The 23,809-nt window shown below is 46.4% G+C and overlaps 3 protein-coding genes across 3 annotated transcripts; 2 read left to right on the plus strand and 1 right to left on the minus strand.

Moving 5' to 3' along the window:
- Window positions 1-1,087: 1,087 nt before the first annotated feature.
- LOC306819180 (uncharacterized protein) lies at window positions 1,088-5,365 on the minus strand. Its single transcript, XM_079372955.1, has 3 exons — window positions 5,074-5,365; window positions 4,864-4,924; window positions 1,088-4,119 (listed from the first exon to the last, which is right to left on the minus strand). The coding sequence occupies exons 1-3, from the start codon at window positions 5,328-5,330 to the stop codon at window positions 1,426-1,428; spliced, it is 3,012 nt and encodes a 1,003-aa protein (XP_079229081.1). The 5' UTR covers window positions 5,331-5,365; the 3' UTR covers window positions 1,088-1,425.
- A 4,658-nt stretch (window positions 5,366-10,023) lies between these two features.
- On the plus strand, window positions 10,024-14,186 carry LOC306819179 (uncharacterized protein). Its single transcript, XM_079372954.1, has 6 exons — window positions 10,024-10,078; window positions 12,041-12,225; window positions 12,578-12,661; window positions 13,017-13,264; window positions 13,600-13,704; window positions 13,806-14,186. The coding sequence occupies exons 2-6, from the start codon at window positions 12,061-12,063 to the stop codon at window positions 13,828-13,830; spliced, it is 627 nt and encodes a 208-aa protein (XP_079229080.1). The 5' UTR covers window positions 10,024-10,078; window positions 12,041-12,060; the 3' UTR covers window positions 13,831-14,186.
- A 1,076-nt stretch (window positions 14,187-15,262) lies between these two features.
- LOC306819178 (uncharacterized protein) lies at window positions 15,263-23,553 on the plus strand. Its single transcript, XM_079372953.1, has 9 exons — window positions 15,263-15,682; window positions 17,986-18,555; window positions 18,812-19,036; window positions 19,115-19,849; window positions 19,939-19,999; window positions 20,116-20,186; window positions 21,132-21,186; window positions 21,852-22,049; window positions 22,615-23,553. Exons 2-9 carry the CDS (start codon window positions 18,291-18,293, stop codon window positions 23,267-23,269), a joined length of 2,265 nt encoding a protein of 754 aa, XP_079229079.1. The 5' UTR covers window positions 15,263-15,682; window positions 17,986-18,290; the 3' UTR covers window positions 23,270-23,553.
- The last annotated feature ends 256 nt before the right edge of the window (window positions 23,554-23,809 follow it).

Genomic DNA, 23,809 nt, shown 5'->3' on the forward strand with positions numbered 1-23,809 from the left:
TAAAAAATTTTATTTTCCTCCAGATTCCTTTTTTTTTTTTTTTTTTTTTCTGATTTTGTTTGAAATAGTTTTTCTTGTTTTTTTTCATCCTCGCTTGTGTTTGTTGAATGTTCAAAGTGTTTACTTGATTTATAATTTAACAGTCCTACACTTTTAATGCTACCCGTGTTTTTACTTTCTCTTTAACTCCTTATTTGTTCAACAGCACATTCAGGTCACTGGCTTTTAAAAGAAAAACAAAAATTGGGAAAAAAACCACAAAAGATTAAAGTGGATAATTTATGAGGAAAAAACTCGGACATTTTCTGAGATTATAAAGTCGTAAAATTGTAAGAAAAAAACTTAACTTGCACTAAATAGCTGCTTGTTGTGCGTTATGACTTAGTCAAATTATACTTTGCAATCAGAGTCGTTAATAAGGATTTTATAAGCGTCAATCTAAAGTTAATTATTTTGGTTCCTTGACCAAAAAACAACTTTAATTCAAGTTTCATTTTTTTTTTTTTTTTTTTTACGCACAGTGTCACTAATCTACGCTGTCTCATACTCACCAGTATGTAAAGATTAATAATACCACATTATATGTTCCTCCTTGGGTCATATAGACACAAACTCTTTGATCCATGTGGACGGGTTCCAGGGAAAGAACTGGCAGCACATTAATTTCACTGACCCGACTGTATTGTTGGACAGATGGCGTTTCTGTCACATCATTGGGATGAAGCTTTAACAAAAGGAAAGCCGTGCCAACGGACCCCAGAGGGTTGTTAGTGATTTCAAACAACTCAACAACCAGCAACCCTCAAAACCACAAAGAAACACAGCTTATTATTGATTATTAAAAAATATGCTTTATTACGAAAGTGCATCCATGACTAAAAGAAAGCTTTTTACTGAAAGAGATAAAATATACACTTTGTCTAAAATAATGTCGCCCCAACCCTCCATATATTTTCCTCCATGTTTAGTGACGTCTGCGAGTCTCTACGATAAGTTTACAACGTTACCATGACAACAGATTAAATCTTCTCAGGTAGCTTGCAGGTGTGTTTGGACCATTATTCTGTACCTACGTTGATGTTTTTGACCCCAGGATGTCACAAAGCGATTTTAAATTTATGCTGTTTTTTTTGGTTTTACAGTGTTAATTCTGACCTGGTGTCGGTGCTAAGGATTTAATTATCTCACATGTTTTCATGTTAATCTGCCAAGTATTTTCTGAGATACCTTGACAGTTACAAAAGACAATTTTATTTTAGATATTTTAGCCGGACCTGGTGACTCTGAAGGACCAAAAATCACAACAGTTTCCTTCTTTGAAACACAGAAACAGCCTCCCAACACTTCCCTCATTAAGCTTTTTGATTCTTTGTTCCCGTAGCCCTGGTTTCAACACTCGCTTTGTTTCTTTATGTTTTTAGTACTTCAGTCTCCGGGGGTGGCCAATAAATCATACTCTGCCAGAAGGACAAAACTGTTGTCTCTGATTCTCCGAACTCTCACCAAATCTCCACACTCCTGGACGTGGATCAGGCCTCTCTCTCCCCTACCATACTCTCTCTCCCTGTCGTTGAATGACACCTCTGTCAGTTTACCACAGGCCTGACGGTATATGTACCTCACCCCAACCACAAGGACCATTCCCAAACCAGCTGAGCAGCCCAGAAGCATGCCCAGTTCCCAGGCAGTGTGTCTGGGTATAATGTCTGGATACTTGCCTTCCTTTCCTGGAGTCTTCGAGGGATTCAAGGGGAGTTTTGGTTTGATGTCGGTTTTGGGAATGTTTGGTTTTAACTTGCGGCCAAAATTTTGTTTCGCATTCGGGTCCTGGTTTGGATGGGGTTCAGGATTTGGGTGTACCACGGTTCCCGGGGTGGGTTGGTTAAGATTGGGCTCCGAATGAGACGATGAAATGTGGTTCTTGATTTGCAAATTCTGTCCAAGGGTGAGATGTTGAGAAGGAACAGGGGTGGAGGTTGATGTGAGGGTGTTGTAGAGGGAGTGTCGGTGGGGTGGAGAGGGTTCTGGGTGAGGGGTGGTAGTCTGGGCAGATGGGGTTGCAGATGAGTTGGAGGATTTTGGGAAACCCAGAAAAGACGTTGTTGATATAGACGTTGTCGGGGTTGAGAAAGAAGGAGAAGAAATGGAGGAAGGTAATGAGCCAATGTCAGATGAGGAGGATTTCGCTGGGGGGATGATCGAAGAAGAAGATGATGAAACGTTCAAACCAGTTTTTGAGGTTGAGAGAGATGATGCAGTTAAATCAAACACAGGTGATGGATAATCGGAGGACTTTGAGGAAGGTAAAGCAGACGTACTGAAAGAGGATGGCATAGAAGACGGAGAGGAAGGTTGCACAGAGGTTATAAGAGGAGGACTTGAGATTGGAGAAGGAGATGGGGGAGCAGAATGGGAAGGAGCTGTTTTTGGTTGGTTTTCCACTGGAGTTGAAGAGGTGGAAGGTAAGATAGATCTATGGGTGGGAGAGGATTGTGTGGATCTCTGGGTTGAACCAGGAGTATTGGGACCAGGGTTGGTAGACACTAAAATTGGGAGAGGATTTTTGGGAGAATTAGAGGCGTCTTCACGCTCCCCCATTGTGAATCCTGGGTTAAACCTTGACATAAAGGGCTGAGTGGGCATGGATAGAGGAGTTACAGAGGATGGAGTTTGGGTCCACTCTTTAGTGGGTACTTTTAGTTCACCAGTTTGGGAATTGGTCTGGGACAATGGTTGTGGGTAGATCCTTAAAGCTTTGTGAGCTTTGGTTGGCGTTGGGTTTGTTTGAGGAACAGCATGAGTAAAACTGCTGAATTGTGGAGGTTCAGGAGTGCTGTTCAGAGGTCTACTGGTTTTGGCCTGAATGTGGGGTGGATTGGTTTGGCTTGGGGTAATCTTGGCCACAGGTGGGCTACTTTCAGATTCATGATTGGGTGAATTGCTCACAGGCTCAACGAGGGATTGGACATTCAGGGTTTTGTTGGAAAAAAACTGGGTGAAAGATTCTGTTGTGTGGACTTTTGTTGGGAGAGGGTTTGGGGAGGAGGATTGGGAATTGGATAAGGACATCTTAGTTAAGGCCTTGTAGTCGTAAAGGTTTTGACTGGTACCAGTTTGGGTTTTGAAAAGAGATTTGGATGTAGAAGTTCGAACCTGACTAAAACGATTGGCTGAAGAAGTTTCAGAGTTAAAGAAATACTTGGTGTGAGGATTTTGGTTCTGAGGCAGGGATTGGCTACTGATTTCATCCATAGTTTGGTCTGTTATAGACTCAGATATGCTGATTCTTGAGGGCTGTGAGGAAGTCTTGAATTTAACTGAAGTAGTTTGATCTTTGATTGCTTTTGTTGGATTCTGGGATGTTGATCTTGTATGATTTGAGATGTGAAAGCTTCGACTGGTTAAAGGTATAACTGTGATGTTAGTCTGAGGATTAAATGCTGTAGCTTTCATTTGAGTAACAGTTGGCTCTGTTGGATTATTTAAGTGTTTCCCTCGTCTTTCCATATCTCCATTCTTTAGAGGATTGGTTGAATTCTGTTCTGTGACATTGGGCGAAGATGTGGCCGTACCCTCCATCCCTCCACCTTCAGCTGAGGACAAAGAGGCTATGAATGAAAGGTGCTTGAATGTGAAAAGAGGATTCTTGTGGTCATCAGTCTCAGTCATAACGTCTCCTGTGTCAGTGCCCGTCTCTTTAGTCACACTTAAGAGTGATCCTGAAGTTGAAAAGGGGTCAGGAGCAATTCCTTTGCTAGAATTTGGAAGAGATCCCAAGTACATGGTGGTGTCACTTTCACTGACTGCCTGATTTGTCAATAGGTCAGATCTAACAGTTGCTGAGTTGTTTGTCTCAAAGACTGGACTAGTGACAGCTCTGTGTTTGTCCTGTGAATTGATGCTAGCATTGTAGGGCTCTAGGGTAGCAACATGGCTCCCTTTATCAGTGCCTGCCTCTTCAGTCACACCTGAAAAGGATCCTGATGGTGCATATGTGCCTGTCTTTCTTTCTCTGCTTGATTTAAGAAATCCTAAACTCTTAAGTTTGTTCCTTTCATTAAATTCTGTACTTGTGAGGTGGTCAACTCCAAGGTATACCAACGTTGCAGAACTTCTTATCTCCAGGTCCGGAAGAAGGGCTTCTCTAAGTCCTTCTCTAGATTTAAAACTTTGGGTTTCTCTCTTTGTTGTTGTGGATAACCCTAAGGTAGCAACAGGCCTTTCTGTGTGAGTACCCGCCTTTTCAGTTAGTCTTGAGAGGAAACCTGAAGATGCAGAGACGCCAGTTTCACCGTCTTTGTTCATATTTTGAAGAGATGTTGAAGTCAAAGCGATGTTGTTTTCACTGATCTTCTTGTCAACTCGTAGTGATGCCGAAGTTACAGGAATTTTCATCTTCAAGACTGGCTGTGTTGCTTCTGTTGGTGTTTCCTGAGATGTGTTACTGGGTCTTCCACTCCTTGTTAATGTGGGGAGCCTGAGTGTATGAGCAGGGCTGGTGTTCTCATGCGTTTGGTTGTTGGAGGGTTCAGGGACTTGAAGAGCTGGAAGGATGACAAAATGTGAGTAGAGCATGTTTAACGTTATGATAAAGTGCAGATACAAGGGCAGGAAATTCATTGTATAGTGCTTAGTTGTTGTTTTTTGGCTTGTCATTGCATACAATGACTTTTCATACAGAAAATTATCCCTAAAACTTTAGGTAAGCAGATGTTCCCGAGGTGTCCTTTTCAATGGATTTTGTTTAGCATTATTTTACTTACCTAGAAAAACATTTGCTTCTTCTAACTGCTGTGCAACATTTAAATTCCCTTCGTCCATTCCTGAGAGGCTAATTCCTTTCCAAGGACTACGGCTCCCATCACGCACCACTGTAGACTCAATTCCCGCCCAGTACACGAAGTAAGACTGCACCACGGTTATACTGGAAATATCAGAAAAGTAGGTTAGTGCATAAACGCAATTAAAATAAGAGATGTCTAGGCAATACTAATTGACATTAGCATATGATGCCCATTCGTAAACATTGGGATGTTAGTTATCATCGTGGGCTTTCCTTACTTTACTACTTACTAGAATTTAACATCTCCAGTGGGTGCGTCTGGAGCCTTCCAAACAAACGAGAGGTTTCTCTTCAGCTGTTTGTCAGAATGAGTGAGGGTGTCACCCTCGGAGAAGCAGCGGAGAACATGTGTGCCGGGGGGCGTGAGGGCCCAGGAACCCACATCCAGCACCTGGCCCAATCTCGTATACCTGACCCCAACCTTTTGCCGGACATCCGCCCTGAACTCGACGCCCTCCACGCTGCGAGCTTGGAGCAGGAAACCCATGAAGTTCCGAGAGCTTCGGACAGTTACTGAGGACACAGGTACATGAATGTGTTCTTATGCAGCTCTTATTGATACAAGCTAGAAGTTTAAAATGCATCTTTTTAGGCATGGGGGGAATATCTCAGGTCCAAACTCAGCCAGGGAACTTTTTGGTATGTTCTTCCTCATCTCTATATATTTTTCTCTTTCTCCTGCTGATCTTTATGTCCATTTCAAATAAAGCTGTTGAAACCTTATATGGTTAAAAACATGGACGTTGTCTCAGTGACGCCACACACTGGTTTCTAAAGAGGCGTTCTGTGAATGATGGCGGTTCCTGTGGTTTAAATGCCGACTTTACCTCATTTTTCAGTCGATCTAGTAACAAAGAGGAGTTGAGATGGGTTATTAGCCTCCTGGCAAACAGCTGTGAAGCACCCACCTAGCATGTAATTATGCTAATTTATGCAAATCCAATAGCCTTCATTTAATCAAAACAGACTAGTTGAAAAACTGTTAAACCCCCACATTTTTACAAAATAAGAAAATGCGGTAAAGAGACTGAAGTTGCTTGAATATAGATGTGTGATTGGCAATTTTAAGTTAATTGTGATTAATATTAAGGTTGAGTTTGAGGTTAATAGTTATCACCTGTTACTAGCTGTCCAGGCAGGTAAGAAGAGGCAGATGTGCGCAGGGTCACGTGGCTGTGCTGCGGGTCCTGAGGTTGGGCGCTGATGTGGCCTGGAACCATTTCATGGCAGGAGGCTTCGCTGGCTCCGCGAGAGAACGCCAGTGTGGACGTAGCCAATGAGAGTAAGACCACGCCAACCGACCCGAAACAGTGGAGGGTCGACTGCATATCTGAACACACCAACAGCAGAAAGAGACAACCAGCTGAGTCGCACTGAAATGACAATTTCAGTAATTAAAAGTTATATAGAGGCGAGTTGGAGGTCCGACATGTCCTGAACATGTGTTTTTAGTTTTTCCCTTCGTGGTCGTTTATTTGCACATGACGCCATGTATGTGCACGTCCTGCTCCGTGTCTGTTTGACAAGCAAATGAATGTTTCTATCGACGTAGATACATTTGAATAACTGCAAATTTTGAGGCTCCACTGTCACGTCTGAGGAAGAGCTCGTTGGCTCGAAGCGTCACTTATTGAATCCTTCAGACGGGAGCTTCTTGGTGTGCTGATCCAGCACCCACTGAGGGCCGTGTGGTCTTTAGATTGTTTTCACTGTTTTCCAAAGAAGAATATGAAACACGTGATGAACGGATGAAGTCGAATCTTTTTAAGAATAATGTGAAGTTTAAAGTAGAATACACAATAAACGTCTTACAGAAGGTTATAGTGGACAAATCTGATATTTCAGTTCAGCTGAAATGTTCAAGCTGTTTTTAAAAAGTGTGAAATAAGAAACTTTTTTTGACATTCAAAATAATAGTTAGTAAAATGATAGACTCAAAAGTATTAATAGATTTATGTATCTGTATTTATGGATATTATTTACTGAAAATAATGACCCAAAAACCATCAGACGAAATGAGCGTTTATCATTAATGTAATATTTAATTAATTATAATCCAATCATCAAAAGAAAATCCTGTGTTAACCATCAATGAACTCAAAATGTGTATTTACAGGTTGTTTACATTATTTTGAGTTGTGTTGTTCAGCTCTTCTAAACACTATAATGCACATAAACTAAACTTTATCATCAAGCTGAATCCGACAGCTGGATGAATGTTGAGCATCTTTACCTTATAGAGAGGAAACCTTCAGGATGTTTGGATAAATGTGTTGATTTCTTCTTCTTCAGTTTGAGAATCACTTTCCGTCAGTTTCGTTGCTCGTCTGAGTCCCAGCAGAGAGCGGTGATGCTGCGTGAGTTCACACTTTGTTTGTGTGTGAGGAGGATGAGCTGGAAGTTTGGAGGGATTTTAGGGGTCCAGGATAAGTAGGGAGAGGGAGGGGGGTGTGTAGAACCAGAATATGTAGAACTGCAGGTTAGTACAGGGAGTTTAAAGGAGCTGGCTAAACACTGAAGCTACAGTGTCCTCCACATGCAGAGCTGGCTAAACACTGAAGCTACAGTGTCCACCACATGCTGACCTGTGTGAGAGGAGGGGCGGAGCCAGCTCTCTGGGATGATTAGAGTTTAGACTGCAGTACTCATTTTAAACACTAGGGGGCGGAGTTACAGACTGCTCCTTTAAAAAAACAAAAAAAAAGGGAACCCACACAGCATCAGAAACAGACAGGATTTGGTGTTTGTGTTACCCTGCTGAAACGGAGGGGAAACTCCTCTCTAGGGAGTCTATTTCTACGGGATTAAGACACCAACACACACACACACACACACACACACACACACACACACACACACACACACACACACACACTCTCTTTCTCTGCTAACAGGATGTACACCAGCTGTGGCCGCCTCCCTCCAGGATCTCTCAAACTTTAATCTCTTACTTGTTGCTCCCGCGTCTCTCTGTCGTTCAGAGATGTGATCAGATCAGAGATTTATATTCTCCTGTGAGTCAGACCTGAACATCAGCTTCCTGCTCGCAGTCTTTATAAGATGACTGTGCTGATTTCTGTCTCCAGCAGCGGCTTGTGTAAAAGAGGCTTTTACAAACCTTAAAGCCACAAGTTAGACGCCATTACTCGACTAAAAGTTTAAACAGAGAGAGTTTGAAATCACAGCTGGTGTTTTGTATAAACATCTTTAAACACTTAAAATCAATCAACATGTATTAATATAAAACTTTCAGATTTAAAACAAGTCGGATTAGAGGTCTTAATCCGACCCTGTTTACAGTGCACCCAAACCGATCTGCTGGATCACTGAGGAAAACTTAAAATGATGTTCCTCAGGCGAGTCCCTCTGTGCGTTGGCCTTTCTCACTGACAAACGGATTCTTCCAGTGAACCGGAAAGAACGCAAACCAAAGTGGCGTGTGACCTTCAGAGACCCGTTTGTCTTCAGGGTCTTTATTACAGAGCGGACGGCGCTCCAGATGCCCCGGTACCTTTTACAGGTGACATCTCCAGGAAGTCTCTCTGCAGTAACTTCAGTCTGTGTGAATGACCTCCTGACCTCCTGACCTCCTGACCTGCTGACCTCCTGACCTCCTGACAGCCATCACAGAGAGCGTCGACCCTGGAAGACATGATCGTGACATGCAAAACACTAAATCTTTAAAGCGCTCTGCACCCTCCACCATTTATGTTTCCTTTGTGCTCAGAGAAGTAAAACAGGTCCGACCACACACACACACACACACACACACACACACACACACACACACACACACACACACACAAACATGCGTGCTCAGTGGCCCCGCCCACTTTAACACGACCTGTCCTGTGTTGTGCACCTGCTGCCTCTAAAGGGTTATTTCCTCGGCGACGGTCGGAGCTGGATGAGGACTCGACTGAAACTAGGTGAGCTTTAATACACGACACTCGTGGTTCCTTTGGATGCCTCTTGTTCTGGTTGTGTTCAAAAAGTGAGGAGGGTAAGACCAGGCCTGAATTTCCCTCTGGATCAATTATCTATCTATCTATCTGTCTATCTATCTATCTATCTATCTGTCTGTCTGTCTGTCTGTCTGTCTGTCTGTCTGTCTGTCTGTCTATCTGTCTATCTATCTATCTATCTATCTATCTGTCTATCTGTCTGTCTGTCTGTCTGTCTGTCTGTCTATCTGCCTGTCTGTCTGTCTGTCTGTCTGTCTGTCTGTCTGTCTGTCTATCTGCCTGCTTGCTTCTGATTGGTCCAGGTGTCATAAAATGTTGGTTTTATCTTTTTATAGGTAAGAGCGTGAGACGTGACTTGTCAGAGATGATCCTCCTCCTTTCAAGGTTCAAGGTTGTTTATTTGTCAAATATGCTCCATGTAAAACAAACAGCACAGATGAAATTGCAATCCCCTGAATTCTCGGCTGTTATAGATCCTTGAACGCTCCGGACACTTCCTGTTCAGAGTTTTGAGGTAGGATTCCTCCAACAGACACGTAAACGTTGGATTGTTCAGCTCATGTTTTCAGACTTTCATACTGTCAGTTAATGAAGAAGTGAATCTGTGACGACTGTTGAACTCCTCGACGTGTTTTTGTTTCTGTTAATCTGCACAATGACAGATCTTAATGAACCCAGACGAGACAGGAGATGTGGGAGTTTAGTGGGTTAACACACACAGAGGTGCACGGAGATCTATAAAGTCTGTTTCTGTCATGTTGAGTCCAAACTGAACGAGGTTTCACTCAGTGCAAATCTGATTTATGGAAAAATATCAGATTTTGTTTGCAAACACAAACATGCAGAATAAAAACATCACCCGTTCAATCCCCTCTAAGGATTTGTAGGTAAGACAATCTTACTTTGCTTTATTCTTCAGGGACTCAACAAAAAGTGTGCGTGCAAATTCTTCTAAATACTTAAAATGAAAACATTTTGAATCATGAAAGTTTTACTGTATCCTTTGAAACTGTGTGTGTGTGTGTGTGTGTGTGTGTGTGTGTGTGTGTGTGTGTGTGTGTGTGTGTGTGTGTGTGTGTGTGTGTGTGTGTGTGTGTGTGTGTGTGTGTGTGTGTGTGTGTGTGTGTGTGTGTGTGTGTGTGTGTGTGTGTGTGTGTGTGTGTGTGTGTGTGTGTGTGTTACCTGTGCAGGTACATGATGATGGTGTGTGTGTTTCCTCTCGTCCTGTCCGTCCTCTTGACCGGGACGTCGACCTCTCCGTCACCTTCAGGTAAAAACAAACACACTCAACATGCTGACGGTAAATAAGTGTGTTTTTAATTCATATTTACCCAAAAGATAAACACATCAACAACCTCCGAGTTATCAACATGTATATATGTGACAGTGAATCAATAGTGAATCAATCAGTGAATCGAAACAGTCAACAGAGGCCGTGTTTGTCTTACCAAATATTGATACCAAAATATTAAAATATGAGGAAGTAACCTCCAAAAATACATCACATATTATTGGCCCGTGTGTGTGTGTGTGTGTGTGTGTGTGTATGTGTGTGTGTGTGTGTGTGTGTGTGTGTGTGTGTGTGTGTGTGTGTGTGTGTGTGTGTGTGTGTGTGTGTGTGTGTGTGTGTGTGTGTGTGTGTGTGTGTGTGTGTGTGTGTGTGTGTGTGTGTGTGTGTGTGTGTGTGTGTGTCTAGTCGGTGTGCACTCGGGCAGGTGGGGACCTGGCGTCTCTTCACACACCTGAGGAGAGACAGTTCGCCCTTCAGCTGAGCAAACACACGCCGGTGTGGCTGAGCGGAGAGCAGCAGCAGCCGGTGTGGAGACCTGCTGACACTTTATTGATCCAGAGGGAAATACAAGTCCTCATTTAAAAATGATGTTTAATCAGGAAAATATGAAGAATATAAACGTAGGACTGATCTACTTTTATATTTGAAAAGAGTTTCTTTATGGATCTGTTTCTGGAAAGTGTTTAAAGGACATGAAGTTTATGATATTTACCATCGCAGCGATCAGTAACCTAATCTGTCAATGTGTTACCACAGAGCAAAAACAAACTGTGTGCTATTTCATTGGTTCACTTATTTTTATCACTTTAATAACGTTTATTGAATTTCCCTCGGGATCAATAAAGTATCTATCTATCTATCTATCTATCTATCTATTAAGTTGTCAGATGAAGCAGAATAAGAAGTTCTCTGACAGGATGAAACCTCTCCGTCTCCTTTTTCATTCTCAGAAGAAGAACAGCTGTTGCTTCTGGAACGATGGCCCCCCCTTCAGGATCCGTGATTGGACCAATCAGAGGCAGGGACAAATGAGAGAGGGCGGGGCTTGTTTGCGAATGGATCCAAGAAGTAAACAAAATAAAACGCAGAAGTGAAGAGTCGTCGTAGTTATCTTGATAAATCGATGTAGGAATAGGATATCTGTTGTGTTTTCAGATGGAGAGCTGACCAGCGCCCCCTGTGGAGAGCTCCGGTTTTTCATCTGCTCCGTCGAAGGCAGGTACGTACAGAAAGTCTGATCAGGTGTTTTACTTTGAAGGGCTTCACTGATTAACATGCGACATTTAGCTAGAGGCTCCCCGCCGCCCTTAGCTGACATGAATAATTAAATTAGCTGTGGAGACAAAACTTAAAATGGAGCTCTATTGGGATTGACTCTCTCTGGAGCAGCCTCTGGTGGACACTCAAGGAACTGCAGCTCTTAACAACTTATCTTGATTTTTTTTTAAATTTATTTTCCCCAGAAGTGACTGTAGTTAGATGCCAGTGTGTGTATATATGTGTCCTATATGCAAAGACCTTGTGACAGAGCTAGCTGTGGTTAGCACCTAGCAGACGGCTAGTAGCACCAACCTGTCACTCAACGAGACCACGCCAAGCGTTGTTTTGAATCTTCTCCTGTTTATTTTCCATATCCAGCTCCAAAGTCCTTCCCAGCGACAGGAAGCCAGTTCAGTCAGGTGAGTTTACTGGTTTCAGATCATTCTGCAAATATTCCAGTTTAAAGGACAAAGAGCAGAAAAAATGATCAACGTTTCACCATTATATGAAACGTTTCTGGATCGGGATGTAATAATGGCGGGGTCGTGACCCGTGGGTGGAGGTGCTGGTCTCCTGCTCTGTCACCTGTCCTATCCCATAATACTTTCCCAAACAATGTAACCGCTAAATAAATGTGCTTTTTTTTTCTTTCATTTAACGTTTTGATTCGTTTGTTTAAAGACGTGCTCCCCGGCGTCGGGATGTTTGATGTTGTTTGGAGTTACAGCGACATGTTGGTGGACGACATCCTCCGCTCGTCCTCCTTCGTCCGACAGTCCCGGACGGGTCGTCTGACGCAGAGCTGCTACGCCAGCTTCATCCAGCAGGAGGCGCTCTATCTGCACCGAGTCAGCAGCACGCTGGAGGTGAGTTGGAAACCTTTTTCCTTCAAAGACGACCCGGGCTTGTGGAGCCTCTGCGGACGACAGGAAGTGCCAGACCGCACTCGACCCGAGACGTCGTTTTTTTTTACGACTTGAAATGCTGCCAGTTGGTTTGAAATCGGCGTGCGATGAATCCCAGGAAACGTTAGTCAATGCAGAATGCAGCAGATGGATCCTTCATGGTGAAAGTAGGACGTGTTTGTTGGCAGCCTTGGAAACACGCGGCTCGTCTGTGTCGTCCAGCTCTTCTGTGTTTGTGATGTCGTTGATCGACTCGTTAGCGTCCCAGGTGAACTGGCGTGTGATGACGTGATCGTCGTTGTCATCCCTGCAGGTTCTGATCAGCCGTTTACAGGAAGCAGACGACGTGAGGTCGCTGCTTCAGGAAACACTGACCCACTACGGCAGCTCAAACCAGGTGAGACTCAGACCAGGTGAGACTCAGACCAGGTGAGACTCAGACCAGGTGAGACTCACACCAGGTGAGACTCACACCAGGTGAGACTCGGACCAGGTGAGACTCGGACCAGGTGAGACTCAGACCAGGTGAGACTCAGACCAGGTGAGACTCAGACCAGGTGAGACTCACACCAGGTGAGACTCAGACCAGGTGAGACTCACACCAGGTGAGACTCAGACCAGGTGAGACTCAGACCAGGTGAGACTCACACCAGGTGAGACTCAGACCAGGTGAGACTCACACCTGTGATGACGACCAGCAGCCCCCGTCTTCACACGGCGTCAATGTTGAGACAATAATCTGTCCTCTTCAGTCCAGGCTCTCGTCCCCTCCCCCACCCTGGCTCATCGGGGCCCTGCAGTCTTTCCACTCGGTGGTTTTGGAGGACCCGGTCTATATGTTGGTGGCTCTGTCGGCCCGATCCAGCCTCCGGAGCCTCCTGATCCAGAATCAGGAGCTCCAGTCTGGACTCGAGCAGGTATCCGGGTCTGTGGTTCCAGCTGAGCGTCTCTACCAGCAGTGGAGCGAGGACGCTCTGAAAGAGGCCGCCTGGACTCAACGGTACGTTTAATATTAGAAACTTTTTTTACCACTGATCGGTAGAAAAGGATATTTTTATAAAACTGAAGTAACAGTCGTTATTTTAAAATCATACTGAAGTGGTCTAAATGACCTTTGCATGGAGCTAGGCTGCCTGTTTCCACCTGTCACCGCTCTTTATGCTAGGCTAAGCTAAGCTAAGCTAACTAGCTGCTGGTTTTTGATTCTTACTTACAGTTGAGTTCTTCTCACTTTACTGTGTGTGTGTGTGTGTGTGTGTGTGTGTGTGTGTGTGTGTGTGTGTGTGTGTGTGTGTGTGTGTGTGTGTGTGTGTGTGTGTGTGTGTGTACACACAGGTACATCCAGTTCATAGAAGAACACCGTGACGGTCTGGATGTTTTTAAAGCCGTAAACATCTTCAGAGAGCAAATCATGAACCAGAAGAGTTTCTACAAGTCACTGTAAGAAAACACCAACCGTGTGTGTGTGTGTGTGTGTGTGTGTGTGTGTGTGTGTGTGTGTGTGTGTTGTTAAGAAGTGTTTTTGTGTGTTTCTGCTGCAGAGACTGTGACGCAGAGGTCGTCTGAAGATGATGAAGAAGAAGACGAGGAGGATTAGGTTGTAGAGTTTGGCACGCTGCCCTCTGTTGATTGGTTGAAAGAATCACCACTTGATTGGCACCAAACACGGCGTGGTGAGTTCAAGGCCCCCGTGGATCAGCCACGTCGTCCATGTTGTTGCCCTTTGTTTACGCCGTCGAGTTCTTCTTCTTTGTTGGTTTTATTGCAGCTGTGATGTCACACTACTTGTGAGTGTGAGCTGGCCTCCCACGTATGAGCACGGGGTCTATACAGCTTACTGTTCATGAGGTCAAAGGTCAAGCTAATATAACTGTGTTTAAAGTGAGTGTGTGAGTTTGAACTGAAATATGAATAAACATGTTTTTCCCTTCTCGTAGATTTTCATTCATTAATTTACCTTTTTAAACTTCAAGTTGCAGCTTTGACTTCAGACGGCTCTCTGTCTCCCTCTGCAGGCGAGAACAGGACACTGCACTCTGTAAAATACATAACCTCATTTCCTCAGCGTCTGGTGCTTCTGATCAAGTAGGAGATCCTGTTCTACGATTACGCACGACTTCGATCACTTAAAACCGTCGAGTATAAACAAACCCAGATGAAGAGATTATAACAGTTTAATAAAAATAACTTGTTTCCAACAACTGTCACTATTAAAAGCTGTTTTCAGAACCATCGTAGGTCCTCGATCACAGCTGGAGCGACTTTCTGGAACAAAACACAAAAAAATAAAAGGTCAGATAAATCAAGACCACATCCCCACACAAACCCATGTGACCCCTCAAACCCCTGTGACCCCTCCTCAATATAATCCCACAATAAATGATACCAACAATCAATAACCCAATTGATTGATTGTTTTGAACATTTGTGTAACCTGAGTGTCTATTGATCCACAACATGTGACATAAATCCATCCAGTCGTTTGTTTGTGATTTGACCACACAGAGGAAAAAAAGCTCCGTTTCAAATGTTCTCAGTTTGTGACATCACAAGAAAAGCCCCTCCCCTTCCCTGGTAACTCCTCCCATGGACTCCACCTCCAGCTTAGTGCAAAACTTTTATGCAGGTCGGCCATTTTTATTCTCTCTACAGAGGAGTGTTGTCTACTGGGAAAATACTCAGGGGGCGGGGCTTATTGCATTTAAAGAGACACACACCAAAACGGAGCGTTCAGAGAGAGCTGGTTTCTACAAACCTCCTCTGCTGCTTCATTCATGTTATATTTGGACCAAAGCTCAGAAACACTGATGTTTCATTTAGACCACAGGGGGGCGCTGTTTGAAAAGGTGAAAAAAAGGAAGTGTAATATGTCCCCTTTAAAGAATTCTGGACCCCAGTAAGGATTCTGTAAGTCTGACAGTGAATGCCAATATTCCCAGTATCAGTCTCCGGGTTCCTTCACTGTAACAACAAACTGAATGTACCCTCGGGTTCACGCGCGGGTATGGGGTATGGGCGCGTGCGCACGGGTTCACTCGTGTCCTGCCCTTGTGCTATGATCCGGCGCGTGGACAGAGACACACTGCATCTCTCTCTCTACCTCACACGCGCACACAGAAGGAGAGAGAGTGAGTGAGTGAGAGAGAGAGAGAGAGAGAGAGAGAGAGGAGGCGGAAACCTCCATCTGCCCTGCTCGGTGACCGACCCGTCATCCTCGGGCTCGGGAAAGAAAGGGATCATCTCCTCGGTTGTTTTCGGTCCTCACCGTGAATGAAGGAACCGGAGGAGGAACCGTGGAGGTGTCAGCACGAGGAGAAGAAGAGGGAATTAATCATGGAGCAGATCTATAGTCTATATATAGGCTATGCCCCGGACTGCACCACCACCACCTCCGCCACCACCTGCCCTCCCGGTACCGGTAAGTCACGGAGGAGAGACGGGTTAGGAGGGGGGGAATTGTCACTCCCGGGGCGGGTACATTGTCCGGTTATGGATGCTGACTGACCCGTTAAAATGACTTCTGAGGTCTTGTGAGGTCGGGTTACCGTTCAGCCATGTTGCAGGAGACCGAGAGGGAGGAGGAGGGGGGGGGGGGGGGGTAACGGCTGGGCTCTTGACACCTGCCCTCGTTTCCGGTGACTGAAGGAGAAAATTCTTCCAAATGTCTAATCTGGCGGTTAAACGGTAAGAAAAGGACGAACACCGACATCCCACACCGGGGATTGACTTTCTGACTCGGTGTGTCGGGGAGTCTGCCGTTCAGCCATGTTGCGGGGGGGGGGAGGAGAGGGGGGGGGGGGATAAATAGCTAACGGCCGGGAACCGGAGGGGGTTTGACACCGACCGACAACGAGGGGAAGACAGGTGGTGGGGGGTGGGGGGGGGGGGGGGGGGGGCACCCGGTCATCTCGCTCCCCTGTGGGATGCGGATGCGGCAGACCCGGACCCTGTCGCTTAGAGACGGAGGCTGAACGGAACGGGGTCGACGGGGGTAGCGCGTGAACCGAGAGGAAGAGAAATCTGTCCGTTAAATCATTTTTACGTAACTATTTTTTTTATCTATTATTGACAAACATATATGAAGTTACAGCCTAGTTTGAGTGTTTGACAAAATAAATAAATGTAATTTTTATATAAATTTGATCTATTCTAAGATAGTTTTAATTAGCATTTTTATTTAATTATTTTTTGTAATATTTTTTAAATTGTTTTTTTTTTTAATTTAATAATATATTTCAAATAAATTCAATTCATTTTATTTATAAAAAAAAAATATTTCAATATTTTTTATTTATTTGAATAAACATGTATTTTTATAATGTGGTTTGTATCGTTAAATGCTGTTTAAATTTTACATTTAAAAATATAAAGATTTGTAAAAGGCACCTAAAATATTCTCTTGTTTTTTTATATGCAGGATTTATTTGAACCTTATTTATATTTAGCCCAGGTGTTGGCCGAAGGCTAAAAACGTAGTATTTCATCAAAATGCACCTGTGAGCAGTTATACCAGCTGGTGGCAGGTGGAAGTGCTTATTGATGATTATTGATCATAATTGATGATTGTTTGTTGGTTGGAAGGTCAGGCCAGGAGAAGACACAGCGCGGGTCTGTTACCATGGCGATAACACAAAATGATTTATCCCCTTATTATTATTGGGGCCATATCCATTCAATAATTAATTCATTCTCAGATTCACTTTGTTAAAATATCTTTCCTCCTCCCTTTCTCTCCCCCCCCCTCTTTCTCTCGTCCGTATTCACCCTCTCTCCTGTCCTCGCTCGCCCTTCGTCCTCACTGTTCATGTCTGTCTATCTCCCCTCTCATCCATCTTCTCTCCCCTCTTTCTCCTCCTCTCCCTCCATCCGTCTCCTCCTCCTCTCCCTCCATCCGTCTCCTCCTCCTCTCCCTCCATCCATCTCCTCCTCCTCCTCTCCCTCCATCCGTCTCCTCCTCCTCTCCCTCCATCCGTCTCCTCCTCCTCTCCCTCCACCCGTCTCCTCCTCCTCTCCCTCCATCCGTCTCCTCCTCCTCTCCCTCCATCCGTCTCCTCCTCCTCTCCCTCCACCCGTCTCCTCCTCCTCTCCCTCCATCCGTCTCCTCCTCCTCTCCCTCCATCCGTCTCCTCCTCTCCCTCCATCCATCTCCTCCTCCTCCTCTCCCTCCATCCGTCTCCTCCTCTCCCTCCATCCATCTCCTCCTCCTCTCCCTCCATCCGTCTCCTCCTCCTCCTCTCCCTCCATCCGTCTCCTCCTCCTCTCCCTCCATCCGTCTCCTCCTCCTCCTCTCCCTCCATCCATCTCCTCCTCCTCTCCCTCCATCCATCTCCTCCTCCTCTCCCTCCATCCGTCTCCTCCTCTCCCTCCATCCATCTCCTCCTCCTCCTCTCCCTCCATCCGTCTCCTCCTCCTCTCCCTCCATCCGTCTCCTCCTCCTCCTCTCCCTCCATCCATCTCCTCCTCCTCCTCTCCCTCCATCCATCTCCTCCTCTCCCTCCATCCGTCTCCTCCTCCTCCTCTCCCTCCATCCGTCTCCTCCTCCTCCTCTCCCTCCATCCATCTCCTCCTCCTCCTCTCCCTCCATCCCTCTCCTCCTCCTCTCCCTCCATCCCTCTCCTCCTCCTCCTCTCCCTCCATCCATCTCCTCCTCCTCCTCTCCCTCCATCCATCTCCTCCTCCTCTCCCTCCATCCGTCTCCTCCTCCTCCTCTCTCTCCTTCAGGTCAATGAGAGGCAGCAACAGCTCGGTCCAAACACAGAATCCTCCCTCGTCAGTTTCTCCTTCACCTCGGTCCTTTTTTCTCCCTACCATGTTCTCCTCACTTCCATATGTTAACAAACACACTCGTCTTATTTTAGCATCACTGCCTTCCTCCTCCTCCTCCTCCTCCTCCTCCTCCTCCTCCTCCTCCTCCTCCTCCTTCTTCTCCCTTGCCCTCCTCTCTTCTGAGTTTTGACTCCCTCTCTTTTCACACACACTCGCACACTCACAGATAAACACACACACACACACACGCTCCGGAAAAAATGAAGCGTGGGTCGAGTGTGTTGCAGCCTCCCTCTGATGCAGCCAAACGACACACACACCCTGCGAGCACAGACACACACTCAGGCGGCGGCGGCGGTGACGCTGGCTCCCTGAGTGTGCCCGACACACGCGCCGCTGACACGCGTGCTGAGCGCACAGCCACGGCACACGCCGCAGGTTCAAGTCCCTTCCCGTCTGCCACCACTCTCTTCAGCCCTGATGTCAGCAGCAAGATGGCGTCCGACCTCCTCATCAAGCTGTCAGGTAACACACACACACACACACACACACACACACACACACGTTTGTGAGGCTAATATAAAATTCTTTGGGAATATTTTCAGAAATTCACAGAAAATTAAACATTGAAAGTTCAAATAATGGATCAAAAATCAAACGTGTTTCTTTGAGACTTTTGTCCATGAAGAGCTGAACGCTGTTTTCACTCTGTAATATGAACTCGACCGTCGTCTCTTCACACTTAACTCCAAATCAAATCACTTCCAACCCGGCTCCTCAGAGGCCACCCAGAAGGCCCAGATGCATCCTGGCCGGCGAGTGGAGGCGGAGCCTCAGAGGCACGAGGCCCCGGCGGAGGTGCGTGGCGGTCAGCAGGATGAGCTGGGCCTCGCTCTCTCACCCGACGGCCCCGGTGCGAGTCCCGAACCGCCGTCGCTCTCGCACACGCCCGACGGGAACGCGAGCACCGACACGATGGCTTCAGACATGCTGAGGAAGCTCGCAGGTACGAGCAGGTCGTTTAAAGGTCATTTGAAAATACGCTGAAAGTCAAAATTAGTCGCTGATTTCCCTCCGATTACAGAGCGACAGGAAGTGAACGTCCACGCGGTGAGGATCAAAGAAGAAGAAGAGCCAATGGAAGTGGACACATTGGTCATCCGCGATCGACCAATCACAAAAGAGATGACCTCACTGTCCCCGATGGTGAGCCACCATCACTTCAGCATAAAGACGGAGGACCAGCGGCTCAGCTGCAACAAGACTGAAGAGCAAATGCACCCAGGAGCCAAAATGGCCGCCCAGTGTCTTCACGGCCTTAAAGTGGAGGAAGCGTTTTATACTGCCTCTAAACTGGCCGCGGACAGCCTCGTCACTGGGGACAACAAGTTTCAGTTCAGAGTGAAACTGGAGGACCACGGAGTCTCTGGAACCAAAATGGAGGACCAGCTTCTATCTGGAGCCAAGATGGATGAGCGGCTACTCCTTAAAGCAAAAATCGCAGAGAAGCCTCCTTCTGCGGCCAAGATGAGCAACGCGTTTTTCTCTGGAGCCAAGATGGAGGGCCAGTTTCCTTCAGGAGCCAAGATGGAGAACCAGCTTCTCGTCGGCACCAAAATAGAGACCCGGCTTCTTCCCGCGGCCAAGATGGCGGACCTTGTTTTCTCAGGAGTAAAAACGGAGGAGCAGCTCTTCTTCGGAGTCAAGACGGAAGACCAGTTCAACTCCGGAGCCAAGATGGCCGACCAGTGCCTCCGAGCCGTGCTGTGGCAGGACATGTCGGTGAACCTGGCGTCCACGCTGCTACACCAGCTCTCAGGTAACACACACGTTGAGAAAGACGTGTGTACGTTGTTTCGTTAGCTTAGTCGCGCACATCCGTAAAGATGACGCCATTTTTGTTTGCAGAGAGGGTCAGTAAATCCAACAGTCAGCTGGTGGAGAGGATGACTCCGCCCCTCAGGAGCAGGTGACCTCACACTCCTGACCTTGATCAGTGATGTCACATCTGACCTGCCTTGTTATGACACTGTGTGTGTGTGTGTGTGTGTGTGTGTGTGTGTGTGTAATGTTGTCTTTCTTTAGTCCTGTGTTAAAGGTGAATGTTGATCCACTCCGCTCCTCCCCGCTACTGAGCTCCCCGGAACCTCCACATGGTAATGAACCACACACACACACACACACACACACACACACACACACACACACACACACACACACACACACACACACAGCTGCTCCTGCTCTGCTCGAGGAGGCGTATATCTCTGAGTGTTGATCAGTGTCTCCGGGGACGGTGACTGTGATCACACACTGAGTCAGATCTGTGCTAACGCTAACGCTAACGTACCGTAACGACACCGACAGTCAGAGCGGAGCCGCTGAAGGTCACAGGTCCAGTTAGAGAGCAGAATGTGATGTCACGGTGACGGACGTAGACCAATATCTAATCCGCCTTTGATTAACCAATCTCAGAGAAGGGACTTTAAGAACGAGCCAATCAGAAGAGCTCCACTCCAACAGGTCGGCCATGTTTGATGGAAGCTAATCAGATTCAACACGTAATCTCACGCATCTTGATTTCATTACTAGGAGTTTAAAAAAATGTGTTTGAAGGTTTTTCGAGGTTTAAAAACATTTTACGAAAAGCTTTTTTTTTTTTTTTTTTTATTACAATATTCTTTGGACCTGACGATTGCGAGGCTTTCAAGTTGTAATCTACCTGACGTGGATGACGCCTCCTGTAGCATGATGCTGATTGGTTCTGCAGAGTGTTGAAGGAAATGTTGTCACTTAGGTTCAAGACTTAAAGTTTCACTTCCCTGCCGTCTCCTTGTTGTTACTTTTTAATGATAGTACTTACTGTTTCCGTCTGTTTGTTACGGATTGATGCTGCCACCAAATTGCCCCTTTGGGTTTATTAAACACAAACACTCAAGGAGTACAGTCACAGAAAAGAGCGGGAATAATAACCTCCAGAGGGACGCATCATTAGGAGATTTCATCAGCGCAGAGAAAGAGAAATGAAAACATGGAAGCAAGAAGGTTCGTTTCATGAATTGCTAATCAGAGTCTGTTTTTTTTTTTCCTCTCTCTCACAGAAACCAAAACCAGCCTCAGTAGAGATCAAACCACAGGTTGCTCTTACTTCTTCAGGTAACAAACGCAGCTGTGTGTGTTCACTGCTACACTCACTTAAAACTCCTGGGCTTCAAAACTTCATCCTCAATCTTATAACACCATCAAACAGGAACACATATTATATAGAAATATAGATTATATTCAAAGTACACATCTAAAATATCCGATAACATCTTTGCAAAGATGTCCCCACAACAAGGTGTGAAGCGCTCACAGGGTCCCCGTAAGGCAGGAAAACCAACACGCTCATTCCCGTATTCACTCTAAATACTGACGTCATATTCAAATCAATTTGGTGTCACAGAAAAACACACGAATACAAGTTTTATTATTATTATTTTTTACATTTAAGTCCATTTTTAAGTGCTGTGAGTTTCTGTCTACACACACACACACACACACACACACACACATACTTGTAGAACTACCCTAATGAGGACCCTTATTTATAAACAAAATTGTGAGGACGCTTTTTTCTAAAAATGACTTCCTGGCTTCTGATTCCAAATCGAACTCTTACATGAATCTTAAATCCATCAGTCGTCTCCACTTTGTCCTCGGGATCAATAAAGTATCTATCTATCTATCGATCTAAAATTAGAGTAAACACACACAGAGAGAGACGTCTTAAACGTAGACGAGGTGTTGTATGTCCCGCACTGACTCAGACTTCCCTCCAGGTGTCACGTGTGCGGGTTTGAGACCAACAGGGCTGCCCTCTTCCAGGGTCACATGACCGAACACCGCCAATGGGAGCAGGGCTCCTTCTCGCTGCACTGCTGCCTGTGCGACCATTCGACCAATCAGGAGGCGGAGATGAGGGCGCACGCCAACACACACATCCACGGGACCGCTGCCGACGGCAGCCGAGAGATGAGGTGAGGTGATGATGTCAGAGAGTCAAAATGTTGAAAGCTGCCGCCGCGCTCGCCACTGTCAGTGCCCCCCCCCCCCCCCCCCCCAACGACCAATCAGGATAAGAAGAAGGCACGTCCGACTCTTCTTTTCGAGGTCGTGAGCTTCACGCCGCCATCACGTTTACGAACTCGTTTTAAATCCGAGCGACGACTCGCTGCTCGATGTTCTGTCACTCCGTCTCTCGTGCGCGGCGCGCGGCGTGAGAGACGTTTTGCCTTTAAATCTTTAATCGTTTCCTCTACAGTCACCGCCGAGGAGAGCGGCGTGAAAGCGCCTTGAGAACAACTTTTGTATCCTAGCAACAGTAAGCAGTGTGGTGAAAGAGGCGCCCTGAAATGTAGGCCGTGGTCGCTGCCACCACAGAGACTCGGGTTCTTCACAGAGAACTCCTGACTCGGTGATCTGGAGTCAAAAACACTCTGAATCTCCTCGCGCTGATTTGTAAAAAAACGTGTGTGTGTGTGTGTGTGTGTGTGTGTGTGTGTGTGTGTGTTATTAACCCGTCCTTCCCCTCCTGACTCCCAGATGCCCCGTCACACCTTCCGCTGCCGCCACCCCCGGCATCCCTCCGTCAGTTTCCAAGGCAACCCAGCCGGAGAATAGCACTTTGGAGCATCGCTGCCGCATCTGCCAGAGGTCGTTTCCAGGGCAACAGGAGCTCCTGGTTCACTTCCAGGGTCATCGTCAAGGCAACCAGTACCGGTGCGACCGGTGCGGCCACCTGACGCGGACAGCCAACAAGCTGGTGGAGCACGTGCGCGTGCACACGGGCGAGCGGCCGTTCACCTGCGAGCTCTGTCCCTACAGCGCCAAGCGACGGGACAGTCTGCGGCTGCACTGCAAGGTCAAACACCCCGCCGACGTGCACACGCACCGCTCCTACGTGCACGGAGACAATCAGCGAGCGCACAAACACCTGCAGCGGCTCCACACGCCGCCGCACACACACACTGCTGCTCCCTCCCCCTCCTCTCTTCCTGCTCTTCATCCCTCGCTCTCTGACCGCGCCGGGTGGAGGGATCTGTCTCCTCTCCTCCCCATCACCACGCTCATTACTCTGAAACCGCGCTCGCCGTCATCCTCCCCCTCCCCCCCCTCCTCCTCCTCCTCCTCCTCCTCCTCGTCTTCCTCCACCAAACACTCCTTCCTCGGTTACCTTGGTCTGAAGACTTCTTTGTAAATGCTTTTTTTTTCCTTTCTCTTTTGTCCTTCATGTTTTCGTCTCCTCTTTCGTCTCCTCGTCTCCTCGTATTACAACCTCACCTTCGTCCCTTTTGTCCTTCCTTCATCTCCCCTCTCTTTATTTCTCCCCTCATCCAACCTTTTCCTCCTCCTCTCCTCTCCTTTCCTTCCCTGCCTCCTTTGTCCTTCTCTCCTTTCCTTTTACATTATCCTCTCTTCATGTCTTCTCCATGCTTCCTCCTTTCCTTACTCCACTCGTCCCCTTGCCTTGCTTCCTTTCCTTCCTTCCTTCATCGCTTCATTTCACCTCCTTCTCTTCTCTTTCTTTTGCCTCCTCTTCCCACGTTCCCTCTCCACTTCTGTCCTTCCTTCCTTTCCTCCTCCATCCGTTGGACTTTTAAAGTGATGGATGTAAAGCTCTGTACTGTCACTCAGCACTATGTACTGTATGAGAATGTCAATCAGCTCCTGTTATGCTCTGTGATGCACTGAAGAAAAAAAAAAAAACCTCACAGTTTAGGAACGTTTTGAATTTATT

This window comes from Symphodus melops, assembly GCF_947650265.1.
Source record: "Symphodus melops genome assembly, contig: scaffold_313, whole genome shotgun sequence".
Classification (NCBI taxonomy): Eukaryota; Metazoa; Chordata; class Actinopteri; order Labriformes; family Labridae; genus Symphodus; species Symphodus melops.

Excerpts from the sequence above, each read along its gene's own strand:
- LOC306819178 (XM_079372953.1), top strand. The coding sequence starts at position 18,291 with ATGAAGCGTGGGTCGAGTGTGTTGCAGCCTCCCTCTGATGCAGCCAAA. Across the intron at positions 20,000-20,115 it reads ACTCCGCCCCTCAGGAGCAG|TCCTGTGTTAAAGGTGAATG; the intron begins GTGACCTCACAC and ends GTCTTTCTTTAG. Across the intron at positions 22,050-22,614 it reads GACGGCAGCCGAGAGATGAG|ATGCCCCGTCACACCTTCCG; the intron begins GTGAGGTGATGA and ends CCTGACTCCCAG.
- LOC306819179 (XM_079372954.1), top strand. The coding sequence starts at position 12,061 with ATGTTTGATGTTGTTTGGAGTTACAGCGACATGTTGGTGGACGACATC. Across the intron at positions 13,265-13,599 it reads GAGGCCGCCTGGACTCAACG|GTACATCCAGTTCATAGAAG; the intron begins GTACGTTTAATA and ends GTGTACACACAG. Across the intron at positions 13,705-13,805 it reads AAGAGTTTCTACAAGTCACT|AGACTGTGACGCAGAGGTCG; the intron begins GTAAGAAAACAC and ends TTTCTGCTGCAG.
- LOC306819180 (XM_079372955.1), bottom strand. The coding sequence starts at position 5,330 with ATGGGTTTCCTGCTCCAAGCTCGCAGCGTGGAGGGCGTCGAGTTCAGG. Across the intron at positions 4,925-5,073 it reads ACTGGAGATGTTAAATTCTA|TATAACCGTGGTGCAGTCTT; the intron begins GTAAGTAGTAAA and ends TGATATTTCCAG. Across the intron at positions 4,120-4,863 it reads TTGAGTCTACAGTGGTGCGT|ATAAGAAGTTCTGCAACGTT; the intron begins GATGGGAGCCGT and ends CCGGACCTGGAG.